The following is a 21,515-nucleotide window of genomic DNA, read 5'->3' as shown; positions in this document are numbered from 1 at the left end:
ATTGCTAAATCCAATATCATGAAGCTTTTCTCTTACATTTTCTTCCAAGAGTTTTTTAGTTTTAGCTCTTACTTTTAGGTCTTTGATCCATTTTGAGTTAATTTTTATATATGGTGTAAGGTAGGGGTCCAACTTCATTCTTTTGCATGTGGATATCCAATTTTCCCAGCACTATTTGTTCAGAAGACTGTTCTTTCCCCATTGAATGATCTTGGCACCCTTGTCAGAAATCATTTGACCATATATGCAAGGGTTTATTTCTGGGCTCTCCATTCCACTGGTCTATAGGCATGTCTTTATGCCAATATCACACTGTTTTGATTACTGTAGCTTTGTAGTAAGTTTTGAAATCAGGAAGTATGAGACAGCCAATGTTGTTGTTTTTTAAGATTGTTTTGGCTATTCAGGGTCCCTTGAGATTCCATATGAATTTTAGGATGAGTTTTTCTATATCTGCAAAAAACACTTGGGATTTTGATAGGGATTGCATTGAATCTGTAGATTGCTTTGAGTAGTATGGACAGCTTAACAATATTAAGTCTTGCAGTCCACGTGAACAGGATATCTTTCCATTTGTTTGTGGCATGTTGGATTTTATTCAGCAGCGTTTTGTACATCTTAGGTGGTCTATCATATTTTAAAGAAATTTAAGAATGAGAAAAATTATTTTATATGTACCCTCATTTTTACCATTTTTTTCTTCATTTATCTCTGCATTCCTTCATTAGATCCACATTTTCTTCTGGTTTCATTTTCCTTTTGTCTGATAACGTTTCTTATAGTAGAGATCTGAGAACTAGGTGAGGGCAAGAGTCCTGGAAGCCAAGTGAATGAATGTTCAAAGTAGCCATGAAGGTTCATTACAGTATTGTGTATAATAGTAAAAAGTTTAACGTTCATTACTACCTGTATTGAGTTAGTAAGTTATGGGATGAAGTAAACTGTCACCATTAAAAATGAAAATGTAGGCCTACATGGAAAGATGTCCATGACACATGGAAAAAGCAGTTACTGAAGAGCATGTTTCAAACAGTTTTCATTTATATATATGTAGTTTTCAATCTTTGTACCAAAATGCAAAAATGGTGATTGTCTTTGGGTGGCAGTTTTTTGGTTGATTTTACATTTTTCAACTTAATTTGGATATTTTCTTTTGTGAAGTACAAGTGTGTTACCCATTTTTTGGTTGCGTATATATGTATGTATATTTTCCTTATTGATTTGAAGTGAGTGTTGTTGTTTTTTTAACATGGTGGGTGTATTATCAATCCTCTCTCACTCTGTGTTGCCTTTTTTCTTTTAAATTTAATTCTTTAAAAAAACTGAGATATATTTTGCATATCATAAAATTCATCCATTTCAAGTATGCAGTTCAATATTGTAGCATCGCCATAAATCAGTCTTAGAACATTTTTATTGCCTTTTTAATCTCTTAATAATGCTTTCAATGGACAGAAATTCTTTTTTATAATCGAATTTATCAAATTTTTCTTTCTGGTTAGCAGTTTGTCCTGTTTAAGAACACTTTGCCTATTCCAAGGTCATGAAGATGTTCTATGGTTTCTTTTAAAAGCTTTATTTATGTTACCTTTACATTTAGATCTGCAATCTGTCTAGGATGGATTTTTCCCCCCCATTAGTAAGAGGGTAGGGCTCAAAATACAAGAATATCCAGTTGATATGGCCTTTTGTTGAAAAGACCATTCTTCGTCCACTGCACTGAAGTGTCGCCTTGGTGTTCAGTCAGGTGAACTTGTATGTGTGGATCTGCGATTGGATGCTATTTTGTACCATTGATCAATTTGTACCTTTATGCTTATATAAAGCATATAACACTATCTTAAGTTGCTATAGCTGTATAATAGATCTTGATATCTCATAGTGCAAATTCTCTAGTTTAGTTCTTCAGATTGCCTTGGCTTTTTATATTTCCATAAAAGAATCAGCTCAATTTTTGGGAGGTAGAAAAAAAGCCTGCTGGGGTTTTGACTGGTATTGTGTTGAATCCATTATCTCTTACTCTTTAAAGTTTTTGGTGGGTTTAGTTTTCTTTCCCCAGTTTTTGTTAAATGGTATAATCTCTAACAGGTGCTCAATAAGTGGTAGCTACTGTTATTATAAACGTAATTCGTTGCTTTATAATTTCTTAGGTAGGTTTTTTTTTTTTTTTTGGTGAGGAAGATCAGCCCTGAGCTAACATCCATGCCAATCCTCCTCCTTTTTTGCTGAGGAAGACCGGCCCTGAGCTAACATTTATTGCCAATCCTCCTCTTTTTTTCCTCCCTTTTTCTCCCCAAAGCCCCAGTAGATAGTTGTGTGTCATAGTTGCACATCCTTCTAGTTGCTGTATGTGGGATGCTGCCTCAGCATGGCCGGAGTGCGTCGGTGCGTGTCCAGGATCCGAACCCTGGCCGCCAGTGGTGGAACACGTGCACTTAACCGCTAAGCCACGGGGCCGGCCCCTTAGGTAGGTTTTATGTTTGAATCTTAGATGAGTCTGCCTAGTTATACTTGAACACAATAATATAAGAAATGATGGTGATGCGGTATGGTATTTCTCTAGCTTTGGCTGACTTCGTTGATAAATGCTTCTGTGTTTTTTAAAATGATTAATAGTAGAAGCAAAAGAATAAAAATGTTTTTCCAGTTTGTTATTTTTTCCTCCTCTGAGCAATGTTATGTGGTAGATGTTTTGCACATGTTATTTCTATTCCTGCAACATAGGCAGTATTATCTCTGTTCTATAAAAGAGGGAACTGAATCCGAGAGATAGAGGTCAAGTAACTTAGTGGACGTCACACAGTTTGTCATTGGCAGAGCCTGGGATTTGCACTGGGGATGCCTGGCTCTAAAGGCCTGCTCTTGACACTTCAGCTGACTGGCTCCCTTTGTGGTGCATTTCTTCATGACCCAGTGTCCTTTGGCCAGTCTTCTGTTACTGCTTCTAAAGCACCTTCTTTTTCTGGCTTCTTTCGGTGAATATAAGACATTTTACAAGTTTTATTGTTAAAATTCTCTTCGAAGTGTTAAGTACTAGGAAGCATTTAAGTGTACATTCTGCCACCCCTTGTCTGCTTTCTCGGAGAGACTCCAGCAGACTGGTATCTATCCTTCTTAGGGACCTTTTTAAACAGCCTAATAATTAATGAGATGTTCTTCTTTTATCTAAGTAAATGAATACTTTGGGGGTGATAAGGATGACTGCCTTTCTGAAAGTAGGTTGTTTCTACCACTTTTTTGTGAGGACCAGAAATAGTGTTGTGTGTTTTTCTTTCCCTACATTTTGAATCCTTGCTCATTGTAGACAATTTGGAAATATGGGAAGGTGTAAGCAGAAACAAAATTACCATTTTTGTCATTACAATTAATAGGTAGATTATAATAACTATAGCTAATATTCATTATCAACAAATATTTATTATACTTCTGTACTTCAGTAGTGTGCCAGGAATTATCCTAAGTGCTAAGAATACAGAATGAATAAAATAGCCAAACATCTCTGCCCTGTGGAGGTTAAATTTGACTAAAGGAGCCCTTATTAAGTGCAGGGTGATCTTTTTAAATTTTCTCACTCACCCTGTCAGGGAGGCCCTGTTTTCACCTCAGTTTTATGGATGAGGAAACAGGAACAGAGAGGCCAAATGACCTGCAGCAGGATTTGACTCCTGCTGGAACTTGCAGTAACTAATTTCTGTTTCCTTAGACTAGAACATATGTGTCTGGGATCTTGGTGTGGATCTTTTACTTTTTTAAATTTAATTTTAAAAATCTCTTTTCCTCATTATTAAAACGAATTGTGTCTTAGTTAAGGGAAATTTAGATAGGATGTGTAAGCAAAAAGAAAATAGAAATTACCGAGATAATAGTTAGCATTTTACACACTTTTTCTAGTTACTGTTCTAAATAAATAAAGAAATGAATACCTAAGTAGATTAAATTTTATTTGTAAAGATGGAATCATACAGATGTATTTTGACCTGCTTTTTTTCCATTTAAAATATAGTTTAGACCTTTTCTCATGTCACTATTTTTCTAATATGGTATTTCTCTAATTTTAGGTAGATGAGTACAACCTGCACAGTTTTTGACATATCTGCATACCGTTTGTTCTTTTCTTTTTTGATGTTGTGTGTACCCTACTGGACCATTTGTTCTTTTATCTACCTCACATATTAAAAAAATCTGCTTTCTTAAAAAAGTCAGAAAGGGAACTATATATATCACTGCATGACTGGAAAATCAATGGCACTTGCTCAGGTAGGTATTGTAAAAGTAAATTCCATAAAAACAAAACCCATAATGAAATTCTAGCCAGATACTGTTTGTTACAGTAAACTGAACAGGAGGCCAGCTCTTTTTGTTAAAAATGGACAATTGAAAGTATTAGAGAGATGTGAAAATTTCTTTGGATATAATTAGAAGAATTGAAAGAGAACTGAAAAGGTAGAAACTTTTGCAGTGTGGGATTCATTGTTCTCTAATACCTTAACCAGGGGTTTTCAGTGTTTTCACAGTAAGGAATGAAATTTACATTTAGACCTAGTACACATGAGCCATGTGTGTTTGTGTGGGTGTGTATAATTTACATATATAGATATATGTATTTTTGTATATGTTATGTGTATGTTTTTGTGTGTGTATCACATACACACTCCCGCACATCACTCCCTCATATACTGTATTCCATTATCAAATATAAGACAGCAACAATTGTAAGACATGCCATTATTTTATGTAGCATTCAGAAAAAGTGCTAGCATTTTAAATTGTAAGATGCCATTGATTTTAAGAAATATCTCAATTTCAGAGTTGTTAAAATGTGAAAAAAATGTATGTTAGAATTGAAATTGGGTATATGCTCTGTGTTCTTTTCTATTTCAGTTTTTTAAATAATGCTGGTTATCCATTAAATTGATATTGCGAACCATAATGAATTGCAGCCTGCAATTTGAAAAACATTAAATTTGAATCATAAAGTATGAATCCTGAGTCTTTACGTAAGGATCAGTATAGATGAATTTTAGATACAAATGTACAAGGTAAAATAAAACTTCTAGGGTACTACATGGAAGAATATCTTTGTGACCTTAGGAGAAGAAATATTTTTTAAGCAGGACACACAAAACACAAATTATAATAAAGGAAACAATGGATAAATTACACTTCATTAAAATTAATTTTTTTTTTAATTAAAAGACACTATTAAGAGAATGAAAATTTAAGCCACAGATTAGGAGAAGACCTTTGCAATAAATATATTTGAAAAAGCACTCCATCCTAGAATATAGAAAACTTTCTAGAAATCAATAAGAAAAGACCATCCAATTAAAAAATGGTCAAAAATGTCATTTTACAAAAGAAGATATTCAGATGGCTAACAAATTTATGAAAAGGTGCTCAATATCATTAGTCTTCAGGAAAATGGAGATTAAAGTCACAGAGAGATACTATTATACTCCCAACAGAATGTTAAAATTAAAAACAAACAGAAGGGGCCAGCCCGGTGGCATATTGGTTAAGTTTGCACGCTCTGCTTTGGCGGCCCAGGGTTTGTGGGTTCGGATCCCAGGCGCGGACCTACACACCACCTATCAAGCCATGCTGTGGTGGTGTCCCATATACAAAATAGAGGAAGATTGGCACAGATGTTAGCTCAAGGCCAATCTTCCTCACCAAAAAATCCCCACAAACAAACACACACACAGAAAAAGCAAACCAAAACAGAAAAAAAACCCAGACCTGGTAAGGAGCAACTAGAACTCACATACACTGCTGGTGGGAGTGATTATTGGATAGAGTTACTTTGGAAAAGTGGCAGTATATACTTTATGACCTGGCTATTCACCCCTAGTGTAGACTTGACAGAAATATATACCCATGTACACCAAAATACATGGCAGAATTATTTTAAATGCCAAAACTGGAAATGATCCACGTGTTTATCAACAGTAGAATGAATAATTTTTGAAATAATATGCAGCAGTGAAAGAGAATGAACTGCCGTTGTACTTAAGAATCTCAAAATCGTAATGTTAAAGAAGCCAGACTCAAAAGAATGTATGAGATATGATTCCATTTATTTAAAGCTCAAAAATGGGCAAAATGAATCTATGGTGATATTTTAAAAATAGTGTTACCTTTGGAGCATTAATGACTTGAAGGTAATATGAGGGAAGTGTTTGGGGTCCTGGTAATGTTCTTTATGTTGGCCTGAGTACTGGTTACACTTGAGGATTAAGCTCTTTACTATATCATACTTCAATAGACATGTTTTTTAAAAGAACTTAGGGCCGGCCCCATGGCTTAGTGGTTAAGTGCATGCGCTCCGTTACTGGCGGCCTGAGTTCGGATCCTGGGCGCGCACCGATGCACCGCTTGTCCGGCTGTGCTGTGGCGGCGTCCCACATACAGCAACTAGAAGGATGTGCAACTATGACATACAACTATCTACTGGGGCTTTGGGGAAAAAAAAAAGGAGGAGAATTGGCAATAGATGTTAGCTCAGAGTGGTCTTCCTCAGCAAAAAGCGGAGGATTAGCATGGATGTTAGCTCAGGGCAGATCTTCCTCGCAAAAAAATAAAAAATAAAAAAATAAATAAACTTAAATTTTCTCCTATCGTTTAATATTTTTAAATGACGCTATTGTTGAACATTTACATTGTTTTTTATTTTTACATGTTATAAATTATTGTAGCTACAGTTTTGTATAGGTCTGCAATTCCTTAGGATAAGTTGCCATAAGTTAAATTATGTCCAGTGTTATATAGTACTTTTTGAAGTTATATATTGGTAAATATTCTCTGAAAGGTAACAATTTATAATCCTACCAGAGAGCCTCATTCCTATACAGTATATAAAATAAACGTTGCTAATTTGATAGGTGAAACATTGCATGCTTTTTTGTTAATGTACGCTGTTTTTGATGGCCATTTAAATTTCTAGTTTTGAAATATCTGTATTTATTCCTTGCTTATTTGCCTATTAAGGTATTAATTTTGGTTCCCTAGCTAATTTATAAGAGATCTTTATAGGGTTAATTTTTTTTCATAAGTGTAAATGAATCTCTTTCTGAACTTTCTGTTTTGTTTCATTGATCTTGCCTTGCCAGCACCATACTGCTTTAATTATTGTAGCTTTTAAGAAAAAAATTTTTTTTTTTTTGGTGAGGAAAACTGGCCCTAGGCTAACATCTGTGCCCATCTTCCTCTGTTTTTTATACGGGACGCTGCCACAGCATGGCTTGACAAGTGGTGCATTGGTGTGTGCCCAGGATCTGAACCTGCGAACCCTGGGCTGCCGAAGCGAGGCACATGCACTTAACCGCTACGCCACTGGGCCGGCCCCAAGAAAAATTTTAATGTCTAATAACATAAGCATTCCCAACTCTTAAAAAATAATTGGTGGTGAGGAAAGGAAGAAAAACTTTCTCCCATATTTATTCTTCCAGATACTGGAGTATAATCTTGTCATGTAATGTCAGTAACAGCCAAATACCTTTTAGAAATTAGAGTGCAACTACAGGTTAGATAAATTAGAAGAAAATTGACTACATTATAAAAATCATGTAGCAGCGATTTCAATCAAACTTCCAAAAGATTTAATGTTTATTATTAATTTTTATTTGTATTATATTGTAGAAAGAAAACAACTGGTTTGTGCCTGTATTTTAGTATTTGTGTGGAGGGAAGAGAAGGTTCTGATTAAGCTAGGTTTGATGGTGGCCGGAGTCATTGTATTAAAAAGTCATATATGCATAGATGTGTTCATGGCTTTCTTCCTTCTGAATTGCAAGATTAGTCTGCGAGATAGGGATTACTTTTTTGGATAAGCTTGTCTCTTCTTTTTCCAAATGAATGCTTCTGGCTTTCCAGTGATCTCATTTCCCAGCAATATGTTGGTAAGATTTAGGTTTAAGGGGAAAGAATTATAGGCTAAATTAGAGGCATGGGTGAAATTAACAATAATGACACAAAGGTGTTTGGTTTGCCTGTGCCAGCCATTGTTCTTTGTATTTATCTTTGGAATTTATGGCAAGTAGTAATTGGCAAACTAGATTTAGACTTTTCTGCTTGGCCAGATCTTAAACATGTAATGATCTCTTCCTAATTTCTAACTGTATTGGAGATTTCTTCTGTGGCTTAGGATGCTCTTTCAGTTTTTTTTCCAATGTTTCATGGAAAATCAAGTGTTTTGTTTGTTTTGTCTACTTGATCTGTCAAAGATGGAAAGGTGTTTAAAAAAATTTTAAGAATATGTCTAACTTTTTTCTTTGATGTATTTTGCAGAATTTTATTCAGTATATAAAAGCAAACATTATCCTCTTTGTAAATTTTGCCTTTTAGAGATTTTTAAAACTCTTTATGTTATTCAGTGGTTTGACTTGAATATTGTTCTCCTTGCAATAATGACTTTTGCTTTCCTTTTAATTTGAATTTTCCTGTTATGTTTTTTGCTCATTCCTTTTAGCCTTTTTGTGTGATTTTTGTTGCTTACCCTTGTGGGCAGGGGAATGCCCAGATTCAATTTCGTTTTATTAAAAAATGCTGGTTGCAGCCCATTAAATTGATTTCATAGGCTACAACCAGCAGTTGGAAAACACCTGAGATGTATTTTTCTGTATGGAAAGTACATTGAGTTCTGAGTAGAACAGACCTAGATTTGAGTTCCGTGTCTCTCATTTACTAACAGTGTGACTCTTAATCAGTTACTTAATTCTCTGATCCTTAGTTTCTTCTGTGAAACTGGAATATCTACTTTTATATTTTTTCTAAAGGTTAAAAGACAATGTATGAAACAAGCGTAGTACAGAGACTTAATAAAGTTAGCTAATAGCATTTTGCATTATGTATCTGTCATCCCTAATGTCTTAAATCCAAAAATTTAAAAACACAAGAGAAAATGGCAGAATGCTCCTGTTTTCCAGATCCTTTGTAGGTTTTGTTTTGCTTCCTCTCGGGAGTAGAGATGCTTTTTGTATGAAAATCTTACGTTGTATAAGCATTTCTTATCATGAAACTCATTCGCAGCATTTTTAAAGTAGGAAATTGATCCCTCTTATATAACTTTTAAAGTGTGGAATTTTACAAGTGAAATATATTCTGTGTGTGTTAGTGGCATCTACTGGCAAAGATGTATCACTGCTTAGAGCCTGCTGTGGCGATACATAGACTAACTCTGTGTAACAGTCTGGGAAAGATGATGGGAAGTAGAAGAGGAATATATTCCGTTTACCAAAAGTGGGCATTTCCTTTGTCTCCCAGAAGTATTTGTCCGGTGAAGTGGAAGGAAGAAGGAATTATGTCATGCTATTGCCCTAGTCCAGTGTTTGCCAACATGTGCTGAGCTAATATTTAGAGATATTATGATAAAAGGGGGGATGTCCATATCCCAACAAACTTGGGAAAGCTAGGTTAAATTAACTTAACCTGATTTTTAAATTATGAAGCATTGTAGAGCCTTTAGTATCTTAATGAAGTATACTGTAACCTCTAGGGGGAGGGTGGGGAGGGAGAGAGCTGTCACGCAGGGCACAGCATTTGTCAAACTTAATTAGACCCTGGGACCCTTTTTTCTTTGAGCATCTCTTATGTCACCTGGAATACTCTTTGGAAATGATCCTCTGATCAGTGTAGCTTGAGAGTGGTATTTCCCCTTTGGCATCTTCTCCTGAAGGCTTTATAAGAGAAGGAACAGCATTAGATTCTCATGTTATTTGGTGGTTCTGAAATACTATGTGTTGGGATGGAGTCTGTTGTGATGGTATCAGTGTAGTTTCCTTATTTAGGATGGTGCTACTACATGGACCACATTATTTTGCCATAGAGTGATTTTAAAGCAGAGACATACATAAAAATTACCTGGAGAACTTAAAAAAAAAATGTGCCTAGGCTCCATCCACTCTGGTCAGCTGTTTGGTCAAAGTCATGCTTTGCTATCTTCTTGCATTTGGGACACCTTTGATGAAAGCTCTGGATCTTTCTGGAGGCATATGTACAGACTAACTTTTGTAAATGACTTCATGATATTTATAGCTCCACACCCTCAAGCCCATGGATCTCTAAAGAAATCCTGATATCAGATTTTCCCATATAAGAATTTAATGGCAAGCAGGCCTTATCCCAGAATTTAGATATCTACATACTCCATGAATTGCTTAACCATGGTGAGATGAGACTATAGTTGAAGAAGTCACATACTGTCACAGGGGCCAAAGGAAGGAAGCCCTAAGAGAAAGGCAGGCCAGGCCTGAGATGGCGGTGATTTAGTGTATCTTCCCAAGGAAGGAAGTTTAGGAGCTCACACCCTTAGAGCAGGGGCTCTCAAGGGGAGGGGACAATTTTGTGTGTGGGCCCCCCCGGTTTGGCAATCTGGAGACATTTTTGGTTGTCACAATTATGGCAGCAGAGTGGGGTGCTACTGGCATCTAGTAGGTAGAAGCTAGGGATGCTGCTAAACATCCTACAGTGCCCATGACAGCCCCCCACGGCAAAGAATTATCTGGCCCCAAATGTCCGTGGTACCAAGGTTGATCTGCCCCCAGGGTCAGCTGCTTCTTTCTAGATCGTGTCTTTTTTTTTTTTTGGTGAGGAAGATTAGCCCTGAGCTAACATCTGTTGCCCATCCTCCTCTTTTTGCTGAGTAAGATTGGCCCTGGGCTAACATCTGTGCCCATCTTCCTCTACTTTATATGTGGGATGCCTGCCACAGCATGGCTTGATGAGTGGTGTGTAGGTCCGTGCACGGGATCCGAACCTGCGAACCCTGGGCTACTGAAGCACAGTACACGACCTTAACCACTAAGCCACCGGGCCAGCCCCCCTAGATTGTACCTTTCATTAGTAGTAGTATCAGATAGAAAGGTCTACATTTTTATTTACATGTGATACTTCTTGGTAGATGTAGGAGGAAAGAGAGGATGAAGAGAAGCGTAGGAAGCCAGGTTGGTATTTCAAAGAACTTTCCTTTCCTAGAAGTGTTGCAGACTTAAAGAGGATTTCACCTCTAAGATTGGCTTACCTCATGGTTTCATCTGAGAGTTTGGATATAGGAAACCACCTTCCTTTTCTCTTGGAAGGCTGTTGTTGTTATTGTTTTTTACCTCACCCTTGAATCTGTTAGCTCTTGTCTATTATATCTTTAAGGAATAAAAGTCATAGTGATAAAAAAAAAAAATTGTGGCCCTAAAGAGAATTTTTTCCTTATCCCCACAACCCTCTGTAGCAGGCTGAGAAAGATGATGAGGAATAGAGAAGGTATATATTTTGTGTTTACCAAAAGTAGGCATTTCCTTTGTCTCGCAGAAATATTTGCCTGATGAAGTGGGATGGAGAAGGAATTATGCCATGCTGTTGCCCTAGTCCAGTGTTTGCTGATATGTGCTGAGCTGTTATTGAGATATTATTATAAAAGGGGAGTGTGCATATCCAGCAGACTTTGGAAAGCTGAATTAAACTAACTTAACCTGATGTTTAAGTTATGAGACATTACAGAGCCTTTAGTATCTTAATGAAGTGTATTGTGACCTGTCTGGGTGTGTGCATGAGTGTCTTGGTGGGGAAAGTGTGCACATGAGTACTTAATTAGACGCTGGGACCCTTCTTTCTTTAAGCATCTCTTGTGTCACCTGGAATACTCTTTGGAAATGATTCTCTGATCAGTGTAGCTTGAGAGCAGCATTTTCCCTTTGGCGTCTTCTCCTGAAGGCTTTATAAGGAAAGCTGAAAAAGTATGTATGATGGGGGAGGTACTCCAGCCCCCACAGGGCTTTATTAAGTGCAATTTTATTCAATTGTATATCTTTCTCCACTTTTATCAAGCCTTAAGAGAATAGATGCTATTTTTATCAGAGAGGTTGTTTTCTTCTCAGCTATATAAAGAAACACCATTTCTCTGTTTTGGAATGAATGAAAGAAAGAATTAAATTTTCTTACTGGAAAGACAGTTGTTTCTTGTGTGGTGAACAGGGACTTCTGACTTTTTTTTTGTTTCCTCCCTAAGTGAGGAAAGTATTAAGGTAGCTTAGGTCAGAATAGCTCGGGCAGATTCAACCTCATAGCTATATTTCAAAAGTTTTTAGTTCACAACACTATACATAAATACATCCCTCATGCGTTTCCTGGGGTACCTGGAGACGTGAGGCCGGGGACTTACTTCCCATCTCTCTTCCACTTGACGTGCTCAACTCTTCGTGTTTCCCGCCATTCTTTCTTCTTGCCACTACCTTAGAACTTAGGACACTGTGACGTTGCAAGATTGGCTTTGTAACACCAGTCAGACCCAGGAGATGATGTACTGAGTCACTGTTCCCAGTTTATTCATTCCCATAAGGACACTTGCCAGTTTCATTAATCCCTAAGTCTCTCAAGATAGCAGTAAAAGGAAAATTAGATGGAGAGAGAAATACTACTTTTTTCTCTCTTCTCCACCCCCTTCTTCCCATTCAGGGTCGTTTGTTGCTGGCGCTGCTCTAGACTTATTTTGGACGCTTGGACACGCTGCCTTCCCCGCCATCTCGTGGTTGGCTCTCACAGATGGAGCCCTGCCCTCCTGCCCCCTCCCCTATCGCAGACCTTGGCGCTCTGCGGCCTATCAGAGTTTATTGAGGAAGCCAGTGGGTTTTCTCTGTATGCAGCCATCTGGAGCCATTCTGTCCAAGTCTGAGGTTAGAAAAGCATAAGAAGATACCACTTGGGGGAATGTAGCACCTTCAAAGCAGGGCGTGAACAGATTTTTTGAATACGGGTTACACATCAAGCACTGTGCTGGGTAGTCTCAGTCCCAACAACTCTCTATGGGTTGTATTTGTCCATGGGTCAACAGCTTGCTCAGGATCACACCACACACTGAGTGAGTGACCAAATCAGGATTCCAGCTTGTCTCTGGTTTCAGAGCCTTTGGCGTCCCCACCACACCACACCGAATCCCTGATCAGAGCTCGCTGTGTGACCTGCGGAGCGCCAGTGTTCAGTGGTGATGCTTCTGCCATTATCTACGTTGAGTATTTTCAGATGGATTGTTTGGAAATATTGTATGGGTCCAAACATCTTACGACTTGAAGAACATAAAGAAAAAATAGGGAAAAATCTGAGAGACAGGCTTATCCTCTATAGGCAATAAACAGGATTTTGTAAATGCTGATAACTTAAACAGATCTATAGAATCCTTTTGGATAATACTGTGGGACAAATGTTGTAGTTTAAATTTTGTACCTCAATCTTTGAATTTTAGGTTTGGGAGGGAATCTTAGAGAGACTGCCATCTGTAAATGAGTTGTTAGTCCTTTCAGAGTGCAACTCTCCCACTTCCCATTCTCATTAAGTTTCCATTTAGCCATTAGGTAGGAGCTTCAAAAGGGAAAATCCAATCATGTATAATCTCCAGTTAATGGGCATCTATTGAGCGACTAGGTCACCAGAAAGAATAATTACACAGTGCCTCTTTGTGCAGTAAATACAAAAATCAAAAGCTAATGCATTCCCAAGGCAAGCCAGATTGTTACTGGCTAACAGCATCCTCCTCATCAGGGAAAAGATTGGGGCACCCACCATGCTTGGTAAGGGAGATTGCAAAGCCATTCCAGAAAAACAAGGCTATCAAGGGAGGAAAGAGAAAGGCAGGGGGCTTCCAGGGCTTTGTCAGTTCTAATTGCTGATGGTTGGGGTGGATTACTGAATAGCAGACATTCTAGTAAATGTTTTGTGCAATCATCAGGAACTTAGTGGGTCTCTGGGGCTTCTTGCCACAAGTAAAAGAATAAGAGTGATGATTGAGGTAGATCTTCAGCCCTACTCCCATGATTTAGCCTGTTTTCTAAGCATGCCCAACCTTCATAAATAAAGATTTTATGCTTACTTTTGTCCAGCCACTAACTGGATTGATTTATGAAAGATGAGCACAGCCCCTTGACCCAAAATGGCATGTGTTAACCACAAGCCAAATAGTTTTTGGGTTTGTGTTGGTACACTCTAGTTTGGGTTTTCAAAATTATATTTTGGTGTAGCTATTTAGAAATTGCAAAACTCGGCACAATTCAAATAACCTGTTTTTCCCCCCTTAGAACACTTCAGTTATGGAGGATCAAAATGAAGATGAGTCCCCAAAGAAAAATACTCTTTGGCAGGTAGGAATGACGGCGCACAGATAAGATAGCAGTTGACTTACTACTGTAGATACGATGCTCCCTCAGCTCATGTCCTCAATGAAAACAAGAGCCAAGCATTTTTGTTTTCTTTGCAATTTTGCTAGTTTCAGAATTCACACTAATTTATCTTTTGTTCCTTAAGGATGTGTCCTTGCAAATAGTAAAGAATTTTGGAGTTTTCACAAAGATTCTGAAGTGGCTGTAGCCTAAAATGTTCGGTCTGTGGCTACTGTTTAAGCCAAAGGTGGACAATGGTGGTGTCCATTATCACCAGAATGGCACCATGCCACACACCATTGATGACTTTTTCTCCCCACCCCACCATCCCAAGTAATGGTTTGCCCTTTCCTTTTAAACTCAGTTTCCTTCTCTCCTGGCTCTATTTTAGTTTGCCAGTTTTCCTCCCAATCCCCCAGTTTTTTTGCAGGGGGTGGGAGGGAACATGTAAAGTTTCATGATTTGGTGTTTTAATCAACCGTTATGATAATAAATAAATTTTCCCTTCGTGAAGACACAAAGGCAAAACAAATCTAAATCTGAAGAGAATAATTTTCAAAAAACATTCTGTGGGTTCCTTTGATTTGAACTGAAAGGGGTAGATTAGTTAGCAAGAATAAAGTATACCCAACAGATTTAAGATGAAATGAAACATAGCAAAACGATGCCAAGAAGATCTTTCTGAGCCAAGCAGGTGGTTAGAAGTAGAAGTGGAAAATGTGCTGTAGAATCAGTTGTGCACTTGCTGCTATTTTTTGGGGACTGTGTACAGACTGACTTCTGTTCCCTCCTTCACATTTGGGGTTTTGCAATAGGATTCTCTTCATTTACTATTGATGTTTCAATTCAGAGTGGTTCTTGACACTTTGGCTTTGAGTTTTTCTTTCATCTGTGTTTCCTTCAACTAGTTAATCTCATACCAATGCTCTAGGGAGCTAGATGGTTTGGAACCCTTCTGTAAATGAAGTCATAACCCTTTTGCTTATCAAATGAGGTAATAGGTGTGAAAGTATTTTGTAAATTATAAAGCAGCACACAAATGCAAGTTATCATCATTATATTCAACCTGTTATGAAAGCAATTATTTTGTCAAGTTACTATGAAAAAAATATAGAAAGAAAAGGGGAAGGAAAACATATATAGCTTTTTCTCAAGATTAAGCACTTTTAGCGTTTTCATATATATCCTTTACTCTGTCGTGATGTGTTCCCTTTCACACAAATTATTGTGATTATAATGCTGTATAAAATTCTGCATCTTGCCTTTTGTTCCTTAATATTACTTAATAAACATGTTCTCTTGTTATTAAAATCTTACTTTATAAACCTAATTTTAATGACTACATTATGGTACTTCTTGTAGATGTATTCTAATTTGCTTTAACTAGTTGCCTACAATTGGGCAGTTACTGCCACTTTTTCTCTATTGTAACATTATGGTGAACATCCTTACACTTACAAGTAGCAAAGATGCTCCTTATACCAGCTGATATTCACCACAGCAAAGAATTTTCACTTCATCTGACTTTTGAATGCTGATTTTTTGGGTCTGTTAGATACGAATGTTTTACTGCAAGCAACATCAAAAATTTCTGTTCAGTGCTGCCCTCTGGTGATACCCAGTGTCAGTGAGCTCTTCCTCACCCAAATTGCAAGGGAGAAAACATTCCTAGACAAGGAGATGGTAAGATAAATGGGGTGGGAGATGAATGCCTTCGGACTTTATACTTCTAAATGTGGACATAAGAACTTACTTCGGACAGTAAAGATTTGTAAGATTTTTATCAAGGAAGGCCAAAGACTCCTTTGGATGTTTACAAAGGATGTCTTCTTTCTGGGATGGTTTCAGGCCACTTTAAGTTAGGGGACATAGTGATAAGAAAAGCTCTTGGTTCTTTCTGTGTAAGACTTCTGAGATAAGCTTCTAATGGAATTTAATGGATGTTTGTAATGCAAGTCTTCAATTTTCAAAATTCTTTTATATGTTATTCCTTCTGGTATTACATGTGAGGAGGCTGTCAGAGGAGTGACTGGGCAGATGGCTTGGCAACTGTTTTACAAAAGCATTGAGGCGTTTTTTTCTTAAACAGGGACGTTACTGAGCCTCTAGCATCAGTAGCAGTTGTGGCTTCAGTATAGGGATTTAGAGATTTTTTTTTTTGATGCTGTTGTCCAGATGCAGTATATGTACTTTCAACTTAAAAAATATATACTGGTTTTATGCAAGGACCATGCAGATTTGATGAGAAATACAAGTTAGTATAGGAGTTTGTGGGGTATCCATAAAGCAGCTATATAAAATGAGGAACTTGCAGGCTTACGTGGTTTACCTTGCTCGCTTTCTGAGTAGGTGAGCAAAAGAAGGGAGTGGAAGGCTAGACCGCTTTGCCAGCAGTTTAGTAGCCTTGGAAGCAATATAGAGATTGAAACTGTTGGGTAAAAGGAAGCTTTTCAAATTGAATTGTCTTCGGCTTTCTCTGTGAGATAAACCAGTGGTTTTCCAAGAGTGTTGCCTAAAGTGCACTCTGTGGACCAGCAGCATCAGCATCACCTAGGAGATGTTAGAAATGCAAGTTCTCATGCTCTACCCCAGACCAATAGAATCAGAACGTCTGTGGCGGGGCCTGGCAATCTACGTGTTAAGAGCCCTCGTGTTGTTATGCTGTACACACAAGTGTGAGAACCATTGGCATAGACGAATATATCGTTAACTTTGAGGAAGTAAAACAAACTATTAATAGTCAGTCAGTTGCCGCTTTGCCCAGTTGAGCAATTTTTCTAAGATGGTCATCTCTAACATGAGTTATCTAATAACAGCATGGTTTTGGAATAAGCATGGGAGAATGACGATTTAAGCCACCAGTTAGTCTGAGAAATAACTGTAACTTCGGCATTTACTTTAGAGACTGATTTGAAGACACAGGCCCTAAATACATTTTTAAATTACTTCCTGAATGAATTAATAAAAGAATGAGTTTGGCTTTAGGGTAAAACTGGCACTTTAAGATTAAATACACAAGGTGAAAAATGTTTCTAATGAAATACTAATTAGATTTCTTTTCCTTGTCAAACTAATTATTTTTCTGTTTTTCTAAAATAGATAAGTAATGGAACATCATCTGTGATCGTCTCCAGAAAGAGGCCATCAGAAGGAAACTATCAAAAAGAAAAAGACTTGTGTATTAAATATTTTGACCAGTGGTCTGAATCAGATCAAGTGGAATTTGTGGAACACCTTATTTCCCGAATGTGTCATTACCAGCATGGACATATCAACTCCTACCTGAAGCCCATGTTGCAGCGGGACTTCATTACCGCTTTACCAGGTAACTGTGCTTGCCTTTTAAAGCGCTGAGAGGTGCAGTGCCCCGACCCAGAGCCTCAGCAGAGCTGAGTAGACATTTGTGAAACGAATGAGTGAGTCCAGTGTGAGGCAGCGTTTCTTTGGGACCCATGCTGTATTTTATTTATGGCACTTGAAGAAAAGTTACAATTTAGCATTTATCTAAGAAATGCAGGCAGTTTCTTTGATTAATGGTGTTGATCATTGGTCAATACTATTGTTTTATTTAGTTTGCTTAATGAATTAATGCTATGCTGTTTATTTTGATGTAGTCTCTATGTAATCTGTATTTTGTAATTTTTTTAAAAACATGGGACAATTTTTCCTACAGTTTTTGTAGTTGGGAAGTGTCCCAAAGTTTAGGATGTTCATTTCTGTCTCAGCTGACACTTAGGGAATGGCAAAAATACATTGGGAAAACAGATAGCATATCTTTATTATATTTCTTGAAATTTATTTCTGCATCCTCTCCCTTACTACCCTTCTCTCTCTCTCTCACACATACACACACACCACACACACACACACACACACACACACACTCACACTCCTCTGGTTAAATTTACTTTGATTATTTTTTTTAAATAGACTATTTTTTAGAACAGTTATAGCTTCAGAGCCAATTTGAATGGAAAGTACAGAGAGTTCCCGTATTCTTCACCCCTGTCCCTTCCATGTACAGCCTCTTCACTGTCAACATCTTATGCCAGAGTGGTACATTTGTTACAGTGCGTGGACCTACATTGACACATCATTACCACCCAAAGTCCATAGTTTACATTAGGGTTTGCTCTTGTGTTGTACATTCTGTGTGTTTTCACAAATACATACAGACATATATCTATCCTTACAGTATCATACAGAGTAGTTTCACTGCCCTAAAAATCCTCTCTGCTCTGCCTATTCATCTACCTTTGATTTTTGATTGCTCATTAATTCTTTGCTCTCTGTCTCTGTCTGCTTTTAAAAAATTTTTAATTTAAATATGGCTAGGTAAGATAGAGAGATTTCATTCGTGAAGAGAATGCTGGCCAGAACATTCTCCTCTAACGCGGTCAGTGTAGTCTGGAGGTTACGACTGCCATGCCAGGAGGGTAGGTCTAGAAATAGCCAGGGATAGACCATTGTCATTGCCACCGGTTCTGCCCCTGTCAGAGCTTCTGGATGGCTCCTCAAAGAATAGCTCCTTCCTGTGGCTGTCTGTGGTTTACAGTGCGTCAATACTTCATGTTGTAAGTATTTCCGTAGCAAACAGGACCTGGGCTCCCGTCTCAGGCCTGAAACCTGGGGCTGCAAATTGACAGGCCAGTTTCTGATTTCTAATCCCTTTTCCAAAACTTGTAAGTTTACTTTCTACAATGGGAGTGTTTAAGGGTATTTGAGAATTAGTTTAGAAAATTTTGACTCTGTTGTTTTTATGCTGAAATGTAGCACTGTTTGCCTCATTTCATCCATTAGTATTTCTAGAAAAGCAAAATATGAACCTCTCTTTCTAGAATGATAGTATTTAATTGCTGAAAAGGATCTTAGCCATCACTTAATTCTCTTTCTCATTGTGAAGAGTAGGAAGCCAAGGATCAGAAAAATTGGGTGAAATGCCCCAAATCCTACATTTTGCTTATTGTGATTGTATGGGTGATGGTGGGGGTTGGTTCACAAGTTAGTACAAAGGCTGAAATAATTTATAGTTAAGATTACTGTGGAAAATTCCTTAAATTGGCCTTAAGTATAGAATACATGGTTTACAACCCAATTCAGTAATATTTACTTATAATTATGAGAAAGAGAGAGAGAGAAAGAGATACGCTTTTAATTGTATGATGGGGGTGGGCCGGCCCCGTGGCTTAGCAGTTGAGTGCGCACGCTCTGCTGATGGCGGCCCGGGTTCCGGTCCCGGGCGCGCACCGATGCACTGCTTCTCCGGCCATGCTGAGGCCGCGTCGCACATACAGCAACTGGAAGACTGTGCAACTATGACATACAACTACCTACTGGGGCTTTGGGGGGAAAAAATAAATAAATAAAAAAATTAAAAAAAAATTGTATGATGGGGGAGAGAGAGAGAGGATGAATTATAGGTGGAGTTAAGTCAGACGAGTGCACGTGTGGTGCAGCTCCTCTGTGCAGTGCAGTGCCAGAACTCAGAACACCCCTTGTCCAAGCCTCTCCACTTACTCAGGCTGCAAGAAAAGACAGGGGGGTTTTAAAGTTGGTGATTGTACTTGTTCCATGTAAGTGCTTTTAACTAAATGAAGCTATGCCTCTGTTTTTTTCAAACAAATCTGTCTATTGTTTTTTTGTTTGCTTTTGTTTTATTTTTCCCTGTAATTTGCTTCTCAAACATTTTAGAGTGCCAGGGAGCTCATCTTATATTTACAGAACATCCACAAGGTGGCACTGTTGAAGTTCTCTTGATTTGCAGAGTATAGTTCAGAGGCAACTCCTTCTCTTGGGGAGTGTACAGTCTTGGAGAAGAGACAGAACAGATGAACATGTGTTATGTATATAAATATGGTTAGTATAATTGCATACAATTCAGTTTTCATTACAGCGAATTTTAAGGCATTGTCCATATCTCTGTTAAAGTGGAATTTTGTGGTATTGCATATTACATGAAATGAATGGACCATTTGCTGGGACATGGAAATATTTTTGTTAAAATGCTATTTGTTTTAACAGGATTTGATCTGAACATATATACATATGTCAGTGTATATCATACATATGAATCTAATAGCTGGGGACAAGCTGGCCAAGTTGATTATGTTAGTTAGTGTCTAGTGGACTTGGATTAAACCTGTTAGTTCCTTAACACAGACTCTGCCTTAAGAGCATTAGGGGAGAGACAGGTCCACGTGTATGTTCATACTTAGATATAATAATGTGTGGAGCAACTTACTAATCGTTATTCTAGTTTGATGTTTAACTTTCACTGTGGATGATCTTGAGTTTGAATTTTTACTCTGTTGAAATCGACAGTCAACCTAAGACTTTTTTTGCTTGCGAAAACCATTAATTCTCTAAAAATTGTCTGTAGTTTTGACTTTTTAGTGCTTATTGTGAATATCGTACCTGTCAGTATAGGGAAAATGGAAAATGTTTGTGGTCGCTGGCTCCTTTTGGTTCAGTGGAAAAAGTGATAATTATGATATGCTTTTCTAAAAATCATGGTAAATGTTTAGTCTGCAATGTCAATTTCTGCAGACTAAGTTTGTGGTTTGTAAGAACTGTTGTTAAAGGGGAAATTTATACCATTTGAAGTAGAAGCAGATTGTACTTCAAAAAGGATGATAAGCCTTGATGATCCATTTGGTCAGGTGTCTAAGCAATTAAGAATTTTGAAACACTTAGCTTGCTGGCCGTGGTTTATTCATTTGTCTTATCCCCAAGTAAGGATGATAAACCATATGGGCTGTAAATGTGACAGAGACTAGAGCAAAGGTCTTGGGAGATGTGGAGGAACCAGAGTGTAGCTAAGGCTTTAGGCTGGATGCGAGGCAAAGACTCAGCATGACAGTGTGGAAGGAGCATGGGTGCTGGATTTAGACAGCCCCTGAATAGAATCCCAGCCCCTGCATGTACTAGTTATGTAAGTGCCAACTTTTTGGAGCCGCAGTTTCCTCATCTGTGTGGGAATAATAATAATACTTGATGGGATATTGTGGAGATTTAAGACAATGTATATAATATGCCTGGCATCTGGTGGGTATTCTGAGGATGAGAGCTTAAAAAAAAAAAAAAAAAATAGCCCAGAGGGGCAGGAAACACCTGCTTCTCCAGTGGTAATAAGATTTATTGCCAGGAAGCTTTAATTACTCACTCACTATTTCCGAATTGATTCATCCTGACATCATATAGGTAGGGGTGTGCCACCTTGTTTGCACAACAAAATGTTGGACTTTGTGACCTGAGCATCGTTTTATTTCATTTCTGTCTGAATCCTTAGGTCAGGATATTTCAAGTTAAAGGCATCCATTGACAGACTGTTGCTGTCAGCAATTGCATTGTTTTTCTTTCAAAAGGTTTCTAACTTCA

At 37.8% G+C, this 21,515-nt stretch overlaps 1 protein-coding gene across 13 annotated transcripts in view; it reads left to right on the top strand.

Moving 5' to 3' along the window:
* FBXW11 (F-box and WD repeat domain containing 11) overlaps nucleotides 1-21,515 on the top strand; it is a 124,195-nt gene that overhangs the window by 64,976 nt on the left and 37,704 nt on the right. For 8 of the 13 annotated variants that reach the window (XM_058545913.1, XM_058545889.1, XM_058545959.1 and 5 more), the window contains 2 exons: nucleotides 14,058-14,120; nucleotides 17,238-17,463. In XM_058545913.1, coding sequence (XP_058401896.1) covers nucleotides 14,058-14,120; nucleotides 17,238-17,463 — 289 coding nt within the window. Of the gene's footprint in view, nucleotides 1-12,538; nucleotides 12,663-14,057; nucleotides 14,121-15,669; nucleotides 15,822-17,237; nucleotides 17,464-21,515 lie in introns of those variants that run through there. The other 5 variants (XM_058545905.1, XM_058545968.1, XM_058545977.1 and 2 more) reach the window with 3 other exon arrangements.

The sequence above is a fragment of the Diceros bicornis genome, chromosome 1, assembly GCF_020826845.1.
Source record: "Diceros bicornis minor isolate mBicDic1 chromosome 1, mDicBic1.mat.cur, whole genome shotgun sequence".
Classification (NCBI taxonomy): Eukaryota; Metazoa; Chordata; class Mammalia; order Perissodactyla; family Rhinocerotidae; genus Diceros; species Diceros bicornis.
Note: the sequence above shows the minus strand (reverse complement) of the source record. Positions and strands in the feature narration are given on the sequence as shown.